Source organism: Diceros bicornis, chromosome 40 (assembly GCF_020826845.1).
Source record: "Diceros bicornis minor isolate mBicDic1 chromosome 40, mDicBic1.mat.cur, whole genome shotgun sequence".
NCBI classification, from domain to species: Eukaryota; Metazoa; Chordata; class Mammalia; order Perissodactyla; family Rhinocerotidae; genus Diceros; species Diceros bicornis.
Genome location: NC_080779.1, coordinates 13,015,941 through 13,033,867, shown reverse-complemented (window position 1 = coordinate 13,033,867; position 17,927 = coordinate 13,015,941). Strand labels below are relative to the sequence as shown.

General features: G+C 39.2%; 1 protein-coding gene across 1 annotated transcript in view; it reads right to left on the bottom strand.

Annotated features, from left to right (window-relative positions):
* LONRF2 (LON peptidase N-terminal domain and ring finger 2) overlaps positions 1–17,927 on the bottom strand; it is a 45,962-nt gene that overhangs the window by 6,565 nt on the left and 21,470 nt on the right. Inside the window, 7 exon segments of the mRNA XM_058534463.1 lie at positions 2,698–2,856; positions 4,155–4,276; positions 7,611–7,725; positions 8,004–8,103; positions 8,492–8,693; positions 9,226–9,387; positions 11,570–11,692. Coding sequence (XP_058390446.1) covers positions 2,698–2,856; positions 4,155–4,276; positions 7,611–7,725; positions 8,004–8,103; positions 8,492–8,693; positions 9,226–9,387; positions 11,570–11,692 — 983 coding nt within the window.

The following is a 17,927-nucleotide window of genomic DNA, read 5'->3' as shown; positions in this document are numbered from 1 at the left end:
CCCTGCCCAGGCCCCCAGGTCACTCAGACTCTGCTCCCTCCTCCTCCACTTCCACCGATGCTGGTCAACTCCATCCTCCCCAACAAACTGCTATGGAAAGTCATCTACAATCACTGCCTTCATCTCCTTGTCTCCATTTCACACCTCAATATCCCAGTGTTTCACTGAAACGACCCCAGCAGAAGTCACATGACCCTGCTGACCTTTACTGACCCAACACCCTCTGCTACTCTCCTTTTGCCCTCTCTGACCAATCCAGCCCTTCACAGCTCACTTCCTCCAAATGCCCCTTATACGCTGAGACTACCCACGAGGGCATCCTTGGCTACTTGTGTCCTCCCTCCAAGCTCTCCCAGTGATCTTACCCTCTCTCGCGGTTTTTAACTGTCGTCTGTATCCCGATGATACTGAGTGTGCCCACCCTGTGTCAAGCTCCACACAGAGCAGTTTACAATATGTACTTATTTGAGCCTCACAAAAACAAGGAGGCTTAGAAAAATTAAACAACTTACCTAAGGACACAGTTTAAGATTTAAAGCCAAGATTTGAACCCAAGGCTATCTGATTCTAAAGCGAATGAACAACTTCACTACACATCTTCAAACTAATGATGAGTGATGATTCTCAAGTTACACGCCAACTGCCTGCTGGACACCCCTTCTGAGATCTCTAATACAACTGTCTCTTCCTGGTTATCTAACAGAACTATCTTATCTACAGCTGTGGCGTGCACGGAGGCACCCTGAAAATCCCCTTCAACGGAGGACTTGTAGCCCCAGTGACCAGTAGGCAGCCTCAAATGTCAGCCCCTCCAAAGTCTGTCTCCGCTGCAGAACCTGTCTCTCCAAGGAGCATCCCATCTGTGGACGGGAACCTGTGAGTGGGTACAAACTCCCCCTGCATCCGCAGCTCCAAGGGGACCTAGACTCTCACGCTTGTCCACAGGCGGCCATTAGAAATTTGCTAAAAAAATTAGCTGAATTCTTCCTGCACACTTGTACGTCGTCTTCTCTGGAGCTCTGCCACAGGTGAGCCAGGGCTCTTGTCTACTCTCTCCCTGGAGGGACCTGGCTCTCCTCCGTTGCCCTGAGCAACCTACGCACTCTGATGGGCGCAAGAAACTTATGTTCTGTAATTTATCTAGAGTAACACTCTTCACACTGCTCTATGTCCTCGGTGGGAGGGGAACTTCTGGAACTTGTCTTTTCACTTAGCTTTTGCTGATTTTGATGAATCAAATTTTAATATATTCAAATTAATCTCTTCCTCTACACTATGTGTCCTCAGCATCCTGTGTAAAAAAAAGAAAAAATTCTTTTCTTATTCCTAACTATAAAAATAGTCCCCAACACTTTCTCTTAAGTTTTTTAATATTTTGTTTTCCACATTTCATACTGGGAATGTAAATGTGTTATTTTGTGTGTATGATATAAGGCAGAGAAGAGATTTCTTTCCCCATTTGGGCTACCCACTAATTTTCTGAGTACCTTTTATTGAGTAGTTTGCATTTTCTCATAAAACTATATATGAATTTGAAGTCCATATGAGTGGATCAGTTTCTTATCTCTATACTCTGTTTCAATGGTCTACTTACTATGACTTGTAAGTCTGACATTGTAGGAATGTTCTCCCATCTTGCTCAGCTGTTTTCTTCAAAACCATCATGGTCTTAGTCTGTCTTTTGCTTTTCCATTCTGATTCTAAAATCAGCTTGAGCAATTCCATGAAAAAAACCCTCCTGGATATTGACTGAAACTACTCTGGATTTATAGATTAATTTGGGTAAAACTGGCATTTCTATAACATTGAGTCCATGCATACATGAACATGGTATTTCTCTACATTTATTTAGATCTTCTTGAATGTCTTCCAATAAAGTAGAATTTTCTCCATAAAGGTCCTACACATATATTCAAAATGATCTGTTCCTAAAGTATTTATGGTGGAAACTAGTAGGTGGCCCTAAAAATTCATTCTCCTCTTCTTCTTGAGCACATGGGTGGACTGCATTTCCCAGCCTCCTCTGCAGTAGGTGTGAGCAGCAAGGATGTATGTCCCTTCTCTCCACAATCCTTTAAGAGCACATGTGCCTCTTCCACCAGCCAGAACTTGGATGTAGTGACCTCATCACGACCAAGCAGTGTTGCTAAAGCCCTATGGGCTCAGGAAGCCAAGAGACGGGAAGGACCCAGAGCCCCCAAAGCAGCCCACGGAGGGGAGCTGCCTGCTGATTTGGAACATCTTCCCTAGATAAATGATGTCAAACAAGGAGAGGTAAAAACCAAGTGCTGTGGGTTTTATAAGACTGAAAATTTTCTGGCTGTGCAGATAAAAAAAGGTTTTGTGGAGGATGTAGCAATTTTCTTAAGATCTGAAAAGTTGGACCAGATTCATTTGTAAATTGATGAGCTAAAAGAAAACTGCAGGCAGAGAGAAGCATGGAGGTATGAAAACATGAACTGTATTGAGAGAAGGACAAATGATATCGTAGTGGACCAGCAGGTACAAAGTTTGAAAGGAAGGAGTAGGAGAAGAGGCTAGAAAGAAGGTTGAGATCACATCATGGATGGCTCGAATTTATACTTTGTTATGTAATGGGAGCCACTGGAGATTTTCAACATCATCCTCAACTGTTCTTCAAGAAAAACGACAAATGATACATTTAATTAGGATCCTTTGAATGCTGATAATTCTCACCCTGCATGCTCAGCAGATAAACACATGCCAAAGCGTTTGGTGCCAGTTTCCATGCATCTCCTTATCATAAGCCGATAGCGGGGCTCAAAGACTTGGAGTGGACATGGGACAGTGGGGAAGGCCATGGCGCACACAAAGATGGGGACGTCTCTGGTCAGACTGTAGGGTAAAGGAAAAGGTTAACTTAGATGTAGGAGCGATTAGAAACAGAAGGGAGTATTAGTCATTATAAAAGAGCAAGCAAAAGCTAGCAACCTCAGTTCTCTCATTTACAAAATAAAACCGAGGCCTGCCTCAGTCTTGAGTGGAAAAGAAAGCCAAGGACCACACTATAAGAAAGTTCTCAGCTCACCCGGGTTTCCTGCCAAAACTATCTTATTTAATTTGATGATAGAGAACATGTTGAATTGTATTAGTTTACTTAGAAAAAGTTATAGCTTATGACTAGTATAAAAAAAATTCTGATGTCCTTGAGGGCATTATCTTTAGTGCAATAACTCAGAGAGAGAGAGAGAAATACCGTATGATCTCACCCATATGTGGAACCTAAAAAAAAAAAATCCCAAAACTGAGCTTATAGATACAGACAAAAGATGGGTGATTACCAGAGGCAAGGTGGAGGGGAGTGAGAGAAATGGGTGAAGAAGGTCAAAAGGTACAAACTTCCAGTTATAAAATAAGTCCTGGGGATGTAATGTACAACATGGTAACTGTAGTTAATAACACTGTATTGCACACCTGAAAGTTGCTAAGAGAGTTGATCTTAAATGTTCTTACCACAACAAAAAAAATTCTGTAACTACTGTATGTATGGTGATAGATGTTAACTAGACTTACTGTGGTGATAATTTTGCAATATATACAAATACCCAATCATGCTGTACACCCGAAACTAATATAATGTTATATACGTCAATTATATCCCAATAAAAATAAAAACAGCAATAAATGAATAAGAAAAAAATTCTGATGAAAGCAAAAACTACATAGTAGTCAAAGGTAATGAGTTCTAAACAAAAAGAGTTGAAGAATTAAAAGATCTCAATAGTTAAGGTTACTACAAAACAAAACTTTAATCACTTTAAAAGACAACTGTAAAAAAACAACTGTGAATTAAAAAAACAACACAACAAAACAACTGTGAAGCCTATTTTGAGTGGTAATGCTGTTTTCCCTTCTGTTTATATATACTGTGCCTTTTCCATTCTGAAAAATTCAATTTTGCTTATTTAGATACAGAAAGCAACTACACAATTTTGTTAAAACACACTTTTAAGATATGTCTTATAATCTCAATTATTTCCATAAACTCTTTGCAATTAATATTTTTTTCTATTTTGAGGCTTTCTGATTTCTCCGCCAAGGGGTGAAAATACCAAGATAAAGCTATGAGGTTAATGACGATTTTCTTCTTTAATCTCTATGCAAGACCAAGGACATAGAGCATGGGGACTTACTTTGATAGTTCTGTCATTTCTTCATCATATATTCTCTTCCTATCAGACAGTTCATCCGACAAATACCGAAATATTAATTCTTCGGCCAGAATAGTTATATTAAAATTTCTGCTTGCCAACAACTGTAACAAAAGAAAATGTTAAATAATACCACGTGGTAATTAATTCTAAAGGGCAAAGCACCTTCTTCCCAGTCGGAAAGGTCCACAAGGAGGCAGAGAGGTGTGGTCTTTGAGAAGACAGAAGGGATGGGGAGGAGAGCACGGAGGTCAGCCTGGCAGGGACGAGGCAGGGCAGTTCCTCCTCTAGGAAAAAAGGGCAGGAGGTGTTCACCTGGTGGAAGGATGAGGCAATCCCAATCCTGACGGCTTCTTGATTTTCAATCAAGTGTCATAATATCAGAGAGGAAGAGTGAAAGCGAGTAGGATTTGTTGGGAGAGAAGAGAAACATGAAATAATCATCTTGGAGAGTGAAAAACTGAAGCTACTAGAAAGAATAGTAAGAATGACTACTAATGTTTTGAGTCTAAGATTTAAGACTGTGTATTTAAATTGAAACCAACCTCCCCAATTTTCTGGTTTTTCTCTCACTTTGCTATGTTACTTATACGGACACATGCAAAACGCAGAGTTGACTTCACTTGGGTTGAGAAAGGGAGTGAGGGACCAAGGAATTAAAGCAAGATGTGAAGGGGATAGTAGGTAGAAACTGAATAAAAAAGTGCTAGGATCAATGGGTTGAAGGGTCATATGCGGCTGAATAACTATTACTCTGTGTGTGTACATTGTTTTTATCTCAGGCATGTGAATTTATAAATAACACCTCTTCTTCACTGACATTCTAATATACATAAGGTACCAATTGCAGATGCTTCATATATTAGCCTTAAAACAGCACTTTACTACAGGTATTGTCTATACTGCACTAAAGAAGAGGCAGGGTCTCAGAAAGGTTAAGGGACCAGTGCAGAGCCACCGTGGCACAGTCAGGACCCCAGGCCTGTAGGTTTCAATGTGCTGTGCTGCTGTTTCTCTGGAAACCTGCTGCATTTCTGGCTCTACACAACTCCCACACACATATGTCTGGGTGAGTCCTGACATACCGCCACGTTTCCCTCCAGCTTGTGTGAAAAGCTACACATATTGCTGTAACTGACTGAGAACTAGGAGTTCAACCTCTGGAAACAGCTGTGTTTGAGAACCTCAGTCACAGAATAACCAGCAGAAACAAGTCTTACTTAATTCACAATACTACTTCATAGTTTTCATTATTAATCACATAGGTATTTATAAACTTAGTTTATGGTATCCTTTTATTGAAGAGTAATGCAATAAAATTTGCTTTACTTGGCATTATGTTAACAAGGCTTCTGTAGATATAAAGATTTGACAAATCATGTGTATAATAATGCATGTGAGGAAGTATAAATTCATGAAGTGATTTCTGCATTGAAGAAAGATCAAATTATGATTCTGGATTTTAGTTTTATTATATTATAACTTCTGGAAGATTGGCAATCTACGTATAGCTTGCATGCAGTCATTCACTCATTCATTCAGCAAAGATTTCCTGAACCTCTAGTATGTGTTCTGGTCCCTGGAAATAAGAGTGAAAAACAGAAATCATCTCTGTCCCTAAGGAGCTTAAATTCTAGTGCCACCTCCAGACACCACTTCATCGCATAGCCTCCTGTGAGGCAGCACTGAACACAGAAGTGAATGAAGGGTCTGTGATACAAACAATGGTCACAGACATCCATTTCACTTTCTGAGAACAGGCGAGCATCTCCACCAGGGCTGTACCCACTGGCCCAGACAAGCATGGGTACAACAAGGCAGCAGGTGAGATGCTATGTCACTGCTAGCAAGAAGAGACAGCAAACACCGTGGAGTAGAACCACCAACGGAAACCGCTACGTAGACTCAAAAAGCGTCTACCATCACAACGCATGGTGCATAGCACAATAGTTGATGTTCACAGTGAGAGCTCTGAATAACGCAGAAAGATTCAGTAGGAGTGCAATTTAACAAAGCAAGTAGGTATATATAATATTTTAGAAAGGGTTCAATTATAATAACTTATTTTAACAAGTTTTAGCAGTAAATTAAAAATTATTAGTTACATTTAAAAATTCACTTAAGTATACTATCTCCTTTACCATGTCAGATTTAAAAATGAATTTTACAGTACACTCATTTAAAAAAATCACTTTATCCTACTTCAAATGTATTAAGTGAGTTTAATCTGTAGGAGGTAATTAAGGAAAATATAATCAGTATCATTTTATGGATGAAAACATAAATTCCCTCCCATCCAAAGAAGTTAAATAACTTGCTTTGTGGAAAGTTAGTGGCACCAACAGGACCAGAGCCCAATACAGTTGATACACATTCATTATTTGAAAAACTGACCCAAAAGCATTCAGCTTTTAAACATTATTTATTGTATTTATCATACCTAATGTATGGATTTAACAGTTTATACCTGTTTGTTGTAAGCCCCGTGGAGTTGATTCTGACTCCCAGTGACCCTGTATACAGCAGAGCGGAACCCCGCCTGGTCCTTTTGTGCCATCCTCTCACCTTCTGGCGCTGTATCAGACAATGCTCAGCCGCTATTCATAGGGTTTTCATGGCCAATATTTTCAAAGGGAGTGGCTAGGTCCTTCTAGTCTGTTTTAGTCTGGAAACTCTGCTGAAACATGTCCACCATATGTGCCCCTGCTGGTTTTTGAAATACAGGTGGTACAGCTTTCAGCATCACAGCAACACGCAGTCACCACACTATGACAACTGACAGATGGGTGGTGTGGTTCCCTGACTGGGGAATGAACACAGGCTGCAGTGGTAAGAGAGATGGATCTTAACTACTAAACCACCAGGCTAGTATATTTGGGTTAGATATAATTAAACAGCTTCCCCCATGGAACTTAATTTTTACTGGTTTTGATTTCAGACAAAAGATACTTATGCACCAAAGGGACTTCCCAGTAGTCAGAAATGATCAAGTCTTTAATCCTATGCAAAACTGAGTACTATGAATATGACTCCACCTTGAGATGAGGTAAAGGAGAGAATCCCTGACGCCTGTCAAGTGCGCCATAATGTCATCACAGTCTGTTATGATTAACATATGGTAAGGGCTCAGTAATGTCATCTCAACTCTTTATAATTAACATATACTAAGTGTTCCAACAATGTCACCTATTTTCAATATATCTCAACTATAATTCATGCCTGAAAATTTCCTTGACATTTAGTTGTTTCTGTATCCAAACTTTCCCTGTGTATTTTTTGAGAAATCAGAAAGATGGGAAACAGACCTACCTTTGGTTGGAGAAATCTGCCTTTCTTTAAAAAATGGGTAGTAGAAGCAAAGCCAACCCACGAACTGACCATCTACTGAGGGATGAGAAGAGGGCGGAACCGTCTTCTCGTTTCACAAGAAATACTTACTTCCGAAAGTTTCTCTTTGCACAGTGGACAGTGTGGCGCGTGGTCGAGGCAGCGCTCAAGGCACTTCAGGCAGAAGGTATGTCCACATGGTGTAGTGACGGGCTCAAAGAGCAACCTGGAAAACACATCTGAGTTTTCAGAAAAAGTGTCCAGAAGAAACTTTCAAATAATCTGTTTATTTTATAATAAGAATTCCTTAGGCAATTCCCTTACTTTGTAGAAATCACTTATACCCATTTCCATTTATATTTTCCTTATCAAATTTTTTAAAGAGAAATCAATTATTACTGAGATATATGTAATTTTTCTGATAATAAAAATCTCATTATGTTTAGGATATAAAATTCAGAAAGGCTGAATTTTTCAAGTGGCATAGATTCTACACCATCCTACCTCATGCAAAGGGCACACTCAAAGTCAGTTACATCTATCGAGAGCTCTGGACCTTCTCCTACATTAGAGTTCATGTTCTTTTGAGGTGAGGAATCTGCCTCTGAAAAAATTTAAAATGCTATAATTAACACTTGCACATCTGGATAACAGCATGCAATAACTGTATTTCCTCTGGATAAAATGTGTTATACCAATGTAACAAATCATGCAGGGCAGGAAAGGTTCCTGTCCAATTAACAGTATATAGCAATAAGTGATCTAGACAGTAAGCACAAATAAAAGTTAAGCTACACCTAAATTTTTTCTGCTATTTCTAGCAAGTCCTTGAAGGATTAACCATTTAAACTGTTCTATAATCTTAAAGCTGATATATTCATTTCATTATTAATTTTAAACTACCTGTGTAAATTTTTTTTAAATATATTGAATATTAGCTGCCATTCTCTCACTCTGGAGTCACACAAGTCCATGGCAAACAGCTTACTGACCTTTCCTGGGAATTTTTCCAGGGGTGTTCACGCCTTGCACATTCTCCAAATCATCCGGAAACTGTCTCTTTAAACCGGTGCTGGGTGCTACTGGAAGGATACTTTCTAACACTTCTTTATCCTCCTCAAAGTGCAGACCCAGTATATAACATAAAACTGAAGAACTGGCATTTCTAAACACATCGGATTTCTCAGATGCACTCTGGTTAAGAAGGAAAAAAGAATCCTGAATATTAAAGAAATCACAATATAAGACAAAAAAAAATTCCTGCAGTAGCCTTTCTTAGAAATATTTGGAAAAAAGAGGGCTTATACTCTTCCTTCATAATTGGTTTCATCTATTAACTTCTAAGATGAACTTTACACTTTTCACGGTAAAATATAGGATGATTTCTTCCTGAGAAAGATCAACTGAACATCAGTCTTCATATATTCATAACCATCCCCTGCTTTTTCTTGGAGAAAAGAAATAATTATAAATAATTTCAAGTCTCCTGATGCTTTGGGTTGTTCGGAAATGTCTAAAAGTTTCTTTCAATCTTCAATCATTTTCATAATTTCTACCAATTTCCTTTAAAAGTTTCAACTCTCAGGTTGAGGAGCTAGAACTGGTCTTGAGAAGTACTTCGAACTAACGTAATGCCACACAGTCTGAATAGCTTGTAAACATTCAAAATTAAGGAATTACACAAAGCTTTATCAAGATAATACTGACAAACACAAGCACCTCATACCTTAGAACTCCCTGCATTATCACCTTCTTCCAGGGGAGGCTGAGTGTTCACATGGCTGCGACACTGAGCCTTTAATCTGGTGCTCAACGTTCTGCTTTGGATGGAAGAGATTAAATTTGGATGCACCTTTTCTGAAGCTGGAAAAAACACCTCACACATTACCTATAAAATTGCCAAGAAAAAAATGTTAAAGCACTTTTGAAAAATATATTTCACATTCACAGGAAACTGTGAGGCCAAACAGGCCTAAAACATTGAAAAGAATAATTACCATATTACAATTGACAATATTTTAAAATTCAAACGTTTCTGAAACCACAGTGAATGTTGTAAGCACTTTAGCTCCCAGTCCCTTTCCATTTTAGTCTTAACAATTACAAAATATGAGCATTACACTTTCTCTCTGTCTGGTCCTTACACATCTTCTACAGAAAATCTCTCTAAAAGTCTCATGAATAAGAGACAAAAGGGGGGTACAGAGGTTACAGGGGGCCTCAGATTAACTCTAAACTGTGATCACCCACAGGATTGAGATATTTCTAGAGGACTGCTCAATTTACAAGAGAATCAGAAGAGACACCTGGCAAAGGACTTGAAAGGAAGACAGGTGAAAGGCCATATTTCTGGTTCAGGACCCATGGACCAGCTTTTGGTGGTGGTGGGAAGTGACTGCCAGTCACTCGAGGGTCCTGCCAAACCTCTGGACTCAGCTGAATCCAAGGGCCTAGGAGAGGCAAAAAGAAGTGGCTAACGCCTCAACAAAGAATCCCCCCAGTGCTCCTCATGTGATAGGTGAGTGCACCAGAACCCACGACCTCGGCAGCAACGAGGAACAGCATCTCAACATCAGTGTCCTCAGGGACATCAGTGTCCTCAGCACTGACTCTGAGGAGCTTCGGCAGGTGGTGCCAGGCAGGGCACCACGCTTCACGGGTACCAAAAGGCTGGCAGTGTTTTCGCACTATTTGTGATAGAAGATATCTATTACCCACAGAACGCTGGAGGGAAAAACATCATGTCTGAAAAAGCACCAGACAGACAAGAATGCACGAGACTTAAATTCCGGTCCTGGGAACTTTGTTGAACCTGCTTAATCTTTAATCTCTCTGACCTCAGGCTGAATTTTATGCTGTTGTAAAGATCAGCTGAGATATGATATATTTTAAGATTCTTGTGACATTTTCAGGTGGGACAAAGCAGGCAGGGATAGTTAAAATAGCCAACTCAAGATTCGTATTATTTTGACAAGTTTAGACAATGGCCAAAACCAATGAGTTACAATTCAACAGGATTAACAAAGAACAATCAACTGCAAAACAAAAAAGAAAAAAAAAAAAAAAAGGATAAAAAGTACGCTAGAAAGTTCTCATTTAAAAAAAAAGATCTAGGTGTTTTAGCTAACTATAGTTCTAATAGGAGCCAACAATGTGATGGTATCAGGCTAAAAATAAATAAATACACCTCATGACATGAACACAAAAGAAGGTAAGAGTTCACCACCAGTAGTTGTCAGATGTGGGTGCTGAAACTTGGGGTACACTAGAATGCATCCAGAGGAGGAAACCTTACAACCTGTTCTATGGGAAGAGGATGTTTGGTCCAAAGAACGACTTAAGGCAAAGATAACAGCTGTTCTCAAATATCTAAGGTGGTTTAGAATGAAGGAGGAAGAACTGATTTTGTCTTGCTCCAGAAGATAAAACTAGACTGTAAAGTAGAAATTACAGGATAACTGTACGGTAAAAGCTGGCAATAGTGTTAAATGAGGAAAATACTGACATATAAAAAAGAACTCCTGGTCACTGGAAGTGCTAAGCCTGTAACTATTACATAGGCTTTTTTATAGGGTAGGTTCCTACATTAAGTGTGACTCAATGCCCTCTAGACTGGGTTAAACATAAAAGAGCAGATATTTCTGCATCATGCTGGTGAAGCTACGCTGAAAATTTCAAGTCAACTTATGCAGCTCAACTGATATATTTCGCATCTATCACAATGTTTTTTATAAAGCTCCTACACAAACTATAACACTTGAAACTACAAACTCTAGGAAAAATCTCTTTGCCTCCCCAGCCTCACACATCAACCCCGCCTCACTAACACGTGTCATTCCTTCAGCAGAACTGAGATGTGCATGTGTGCTGTCTCATGAAACATTCTGCTTTATCCATGGATGAAAGTCACCAAATGCATGGATCTTATCATTATTACTGTGTGTTTATCACATTGTCATGAATATCCAGAATTATATTTCTTGTTTATTTTACATGCAGCAGTTACTCAGCATGGACACGAAGGCGGTAAATGAGACTTAAAGAAGAACATCATTTAAAGGAAATCACACCTTCTGTGCTTCTTTCTTCACTGAGTTGCATTCAGGATTTAAAGCAAGGCAGTAGAGAAACTCCCTCAACACTTCCTGACTTCTTCCCAATCCAGACAGAGCCTGAGCTTTCAAATGATGCCCCTGGATTCATTCAAAGACAAGACAGACATTTAGAAAAACAACGTCATTACATACTTGCATGTAAACAGCCCTGAAAAAACCACTGGAACTATCTGTTTTATTTTCATATTAAGTAGAATCAACAAAAACCCACTGGGTATTGCTCTACCTCTACTACCTTGGAAACTGAGTGAACCTGAATGTCTCATAAATACAATCTACAGTCAGAACACGGGAGTCATCAGACCCGGAATCTGAGCCCACAGCAGTTCCGAGGGACACGCTGAGAGAGAACCGGCTGTCTACCAACTTTAAATTCACTCAGTAATCACCGATCACTACCATGATCCTGTCTTCAAGGAACGTAGTCTTGGGCCAGCCCTGTGGCTTAGTGGTTAAGTGCGCGCACTCTGCTACTGGCGGCCCGGGTTCGCAACCCGGGCGCGCACCAACGCACCGCTTCTCCGGCCATGCTGAGGCCGCGTCCCACACACAGCAACTAGAAGGATGTGCAACTATGACATACAACTATCTACTGGGGCTTTGGGGAAAAAAAAGGAAGAGGATTGGCAATAGATATTAGCTCAGGGCCGGTGTTCCTCAGCAAAAAGAGGAGGATTGGCATGGATGTTAGCTCAGGGCTGATCTTCCTCACAAAAAAAAAAAAAAAGGAATGCATTCTTGTGCGAGAAGACAGACATGATCAGAAATAAATCTAACACAAAGCGTAATATACAAAGCACCACAGCAGAAACGAACAAAACGCAATATTGATCTCTATTTTTCCAACAGCATTGTTTTTGTCTTATGGATGCAATATTTTCTCAAATCCTTGTAAAGACTGTAGTTTGTTTTACTAGTTCATGTTTTATATTTCCACTGGGTCAACTGTTCTGATCATTTTAGTCCTTCTCTTCTGTGTTACTGAATTTTTTCTTGTTGATCCCTGGTTCTTTGTTCATCTTTGAGAAAAACGGACTGCTTCCAAGAGCTTTCCTCTGACAATGAGTCAGTTAGACCTTTATCCTCATAGACTTCATTGTTGAATGGAAGACTTACTGGGTCCTCTGTCCCTGGGTGGGACCTATTTGGGAGGTTTCCTTTTCAGGTGTGTGGCAGGGAAGCCAGGCCTTAGGCTGGGAGCCCCATATGCCAGGATTTAGAGGGGCTTACTCAGGGGAACCTGCCACATTAACTGGCAGCCATAATTTTCCCCAGGCAGCTTGTTCCAACTCTTTAGTCGGGGGGTCCTCTGATCTCTCTTCCCCACTGCTGCTCTGCATAGCAGAGTGAACTAGCACTGCAGAGCAAACTTCATTTCTTACTCCATCCTAAGAGCCTAAATCCTCTCTGGAGCTTGGGTTACAACATGAGCATGGCTCCCATCTGACCTGAAACCTCCTCTGCTTTTTCATCTATTAATCCACATCCCAAAAACCTGGTGAACTTTCTAATCCCATAAATACTCACCATTCTCATGAGTTATGGACTTAATTCTTGTTTATACTTCCTGATTGTCACATTTTTATTGAGGTATAATTTACATAGAATAAAATTCAGCAATTTTAAATGTACAATGTGATACATTTATATGTACACACAATGTATATACATATATACACACACACACACACATATCACACTTGCTTTATCCATTCATCCATCCACCCACTCTTAGGTTGTTTCCATATCTTGGCTATTGTGAATAATGCTGCTGTGAACAAGGTAGTGCAAACAGCATTTCAAGATCCTGACTTCTTTTCCTTTGGATATATAACCAGAAGTGTGATTGCTGGATCATAAGGTAGCTCTGTTTTTAATTTTCTGAGGAATCTGCATACTGTTTTCCATAACGGCTGGACCAATTTACATTCCCATCAATGGTGTTCAATGGTTTCCTTTTCTCTAATCTTTGCCAACACTTGTTATCCCTTGTCTTTTTGATAACAGCCATGCTAACAGGCATGAGTTGCTATCTCACTGTGGTGCTGATTTGCAGTTCCCTGATGATTAATGATACTGAGCACATTTCATGTGCCTATTGGCCATTTGTATGTCTTCTTTGGAAAAACGTCTATTCAGGTCCTTTGTCCATTTTTTAATCATATTATTTGATTTTTGCTATTGAGTTATATGAGCTCTTTATATATTTTGGATATTAGCCCATTATCAGATATATGATTTGTCAGTATTTTTATCAGTTTCAATTTATTGTTTCCTTTGCTGTGCAGAAGCACTTTAGCTTGATATAGTCCTATTTGTTTATTTTATCTTTGCTTGCCTATGCTTTTAGCATCTTATCCAAAAATCACTGCCATGACCAAGAGCTTTTATCCCTGTGTTTTCTTCTAGAAGTTTTACAGTTTCAGGTTTTACATTTAACTCTTTAAACCACTTCAAGTAAATTTCTGTGAGTGGTGTGAGATAGTGATCCAGCTTCACCCTTTTGCATGTGGACATCCAGTTTTCCTAACACCATTTGTTGAAGAGACTGTCCTTTCCCCATCGTGTGTTCTTGGCTCCCCTGTCAGAGATCAGTTGACCACGTACGCAGGGGTTTACTTCTGGGCTCCTGATTCTGCTCTACTGGTCTATGTGGCTGCTTTTACTCCAGTTCCATACTGTTTTGACTACTATAATTTTCTAATATAGCTTGAAATCAGGACATGTGATGCCTCCAGCTTTGCTCTTCGTTCTCCAGATGGCTCTGCTATTAGAGATCTTTTGTGGTTCCATACGAATTTTAAAAACGGTTTTTTCTATTTCTGTGAAAAATATCTCTGAAATTTTGATGGGGCATTGAATCTGTAGATCGCTTGCGTAGGAAAGACATCATAACCATACAGTAGTCCTACCTTATCTGTGGTTTTGCTTTCCATGATTTTAGTTACCTGCAGTCAACCACAGTCTGAAAATATTAAATAGAAAATCCCAGAAATAAATAATTCATAAGTTTTAATTTGCACACTGTTCTGAATAGCGTGATGAGATCTCCACCCGTCCCGCTCCATCCTGCCCGGGACATGAATCATCCCTTTGTCCAGCATATCCACGCTGTATCCGCTTTCTGTCCATTAGTCACTTAGTAACCTCTCAGTTATCAGACCAACTGTCACAGTATTGCAGTGCCTGTGTTCAAGTCATCCATATTTTACTTAAAAAATGGCCCCAGAGCACAAGAGTAGTGATGTTGGCAATTTGGATACGTCAAAGAGAAGCCATAAAGAGCCTCCCTTAAACAAAAAGGTGCAAGTTCTTGACTTAATAAGGTTAAGTCAACTTAATAAGGTTAAGTCCCATGCTGAGGTTGCTAAGATTTATGGTAACTTTTATTACACTATATCGTTATAACTGTTCTATTTTATTATTAGTTATTGTTAATCTCTTATTGTACTTAATTTATAAATTAAACTTCATCATAAGTATATACACATAGAAAAAACACACACATAGAAAAAACACAGTATATATAGGGTTCAGTACAATCTGCAGTTTCAAGCATCCACTGGGGGTCTTGGAATGTATCCCCTGTGGATAAGGGGAGACTACTGTATTAATTCTTTCAATCTAAGAACATGGGATCTCTCTCCATTTATTTGTGTCAATTATTTCCATCAATTTCTTTCATCAATGTCTTACAGTTTTCAGTGTACAGGTCTTATACCTCCTTGGTTAAATTTTATTCCTAAATATTTTCTTGTTTTTGATGCTACTGTAAATGGGATTGCTTTATTTCTCTTTTGGATAGTTTGTTAGTGTATAGAAATATAACTGGTTTTTGTACGTTGATTTTGTATCCTGCAACTTTACTAAATTCATTGATTATTTCTAACAAATTTTTGGTGAAGTCTTTGGGGTTTTCTATATATAAGACCATGTCATATGTAAACAGAGATAATTTTACTTCTTCCTTTCTGACTAGATGCTTTTACTTTCTTTTTCTTGCCTAACTGCTGTGGCTAGGACTGCCAGTATTATGTGAGAGTGAGCATACTTGTCTTCTCCCTGATCTTAGAAGAAAAGCTTTTTAACCTTTCACCATTGAATATGAATTAGTTGTGGGCTTATCATACACAGCCTTTATTATGTGGAGATAGTGCTATTGAGGTAATCTACTTTTTCTTGAGTGAACATTGGTAGTTTGCGTCTTTCAAGGAGTTTATTTCTTCTAAGTTGTTAACTGTATTGCTATGAAGTTGCTCATAATATTCCTTTTTTATCCTTTTACTGTCTGTCAATTTTTTCTTTTGGCACTTTGAATATGTTGTCCTGGGGCCGGCCCAGTGGCATGGCGGTTAAGTTCGAGCACTCCGCTTTGGCAGCCCGGGGTTCACAGGTTCGGATCCTAAGTGCAGAGCGACACACCGCTTGTCAGGCCATGCTGTGGTGGCATCCCATATAAAGTAGGGGAAGATGGGCATGGATGGTAGCCCAGGGTCAATCTTCCTCAGCAAGAAAAAAGAAAAAAAAATATGCTGTCCTAATGTTAACTGGCTTCCATAGTTTCTGATGATATATTAATCATAAATCTTATTATTTTCCTGTATGTCATTTTTCTCATTTCATGTCATTTTTCTCTTGCTGCTTTTAAGACTATCTTTTTATCTTTGGCTTATAGAGCATCAGCAGTCTGATTATTATGTGTCTAGGAGTATATTTCTTTTTGTTTATTTTGCTTGGGGTTCATTAAGCTTCTTAGATCTGAAATTAATATTTTCTACTAAATTTGGAGAGTTTTCAGCCATTATTTCTTCAATTTTTTTCTACCATTTTCTATCTTCTCCTTCCAGGATTCCAATTACACATATATTGTACCACTTTACAATGTCCCATAGGTTTCTAAGATTCTTTACACTGTTCTTTAATTTTTCTTTTTTCGGTTCTTTGGATTGGGTAATTTCTATCGATCTATCTTCAGTTTCACTGATTCTTTTGCCACGTCCAATGTGCTATTGAGCTTATCTAGCAATTTTTTTTTATTTCAGCATTTGTATTTTTCAGTTTTAGAATTTCCATTTTTTATAGTTTCAATTTCCCTCTTGAGACTGCCTGTTAATTCAAATATACTATACTTTCCTTCTATTCTTTGGACATATTCATGTAATTTTTTGAACTTATTTATAATAGCTGCTTTAAAGTCTTTTTCTGCTAAATGCAACCTCTGGGCCCACTCATAGACAATTTTTATTGACTATCTTTTATCCTGAATATAGTTCAACAATTTCCCCTTTCCTTGTGTGTCTAGTATTTTTGGTTAACACTGGACATTGTATATAATATGTTGTATCAACTCTGCATTTTCTTGTGTTCATCTAGGGATTAATGGGTTTTGTGTTATTAGGCAGTTAACTTTCCTGGATTCAACTGCAACTCTTGTCTCTCCCATGGTATGAAGCTGCTTATGTCTCTGTTTTCTTTTTACATCTTTCTATTGCTGCTTTTTAAGCCCTGTGGTTCTTCCCCACACCTGTGAAATATGGCAATAAGCCAGGATTTGGCTAGGGCTGGCACTTATCCATTCTGTGATTTCCTTGCTTTTACGGATTTTCCCTAATTTCCAGTTGTTTGTCAGCTTTGGGTATAGTACTCTGACACATCAAGCTTTGCCTGCCTGAGCTATGCACTGCTGTGGAATGTATGTACTCCATCAAGAAACGCACTAAAATCACAGACGTGGGTCCCTGTCACTTCTCTTTTTGTTTTTTTTTTTTCTGGTGAGGAAGATCAGCCCTGAGCTAGCATCCATGCCAATCCTCCTCTTTTTGCTGAGGAAGACTGGCCATAAGCTAACATCTGTGCTGATCTTCCTCCACTTTATGTGGGACGCCGCCACAGCATGGCCTGACAAGCAGTGCATCAGTGCATGCCCGGGATCCAAACCCAGGCTGCCAGCAGTGGAGCGCACGCACTTAACCGCTACTCCATGGGGCCAGCCCCCGTCACTTATCTTTTAAGAGTAGATTCCTCTCCGTTCTCTGCCAGTTTTTTGCTGTGCCTTCTGCATCTCTCACACACATGCACAATTTAGCTGTGAGTCAGGGATCTGGACAATTTATGTTTTGAATTTGTGCCTCACTACAGAAATTTTTGTGCTTTTCCCTTTTACATTTCCAAATGCTTTACTGTCCCTGAACTTGGAACTCTGATACCTTTAGCTGGCGATGCTGAGAGTTTTTCCCGCTACTCTTTTCTGTAGTTGCAGCTGTGGGGATGGGCAGAAACTGCGGGCCAAAAAGCCACAAACTCACAATTCTTA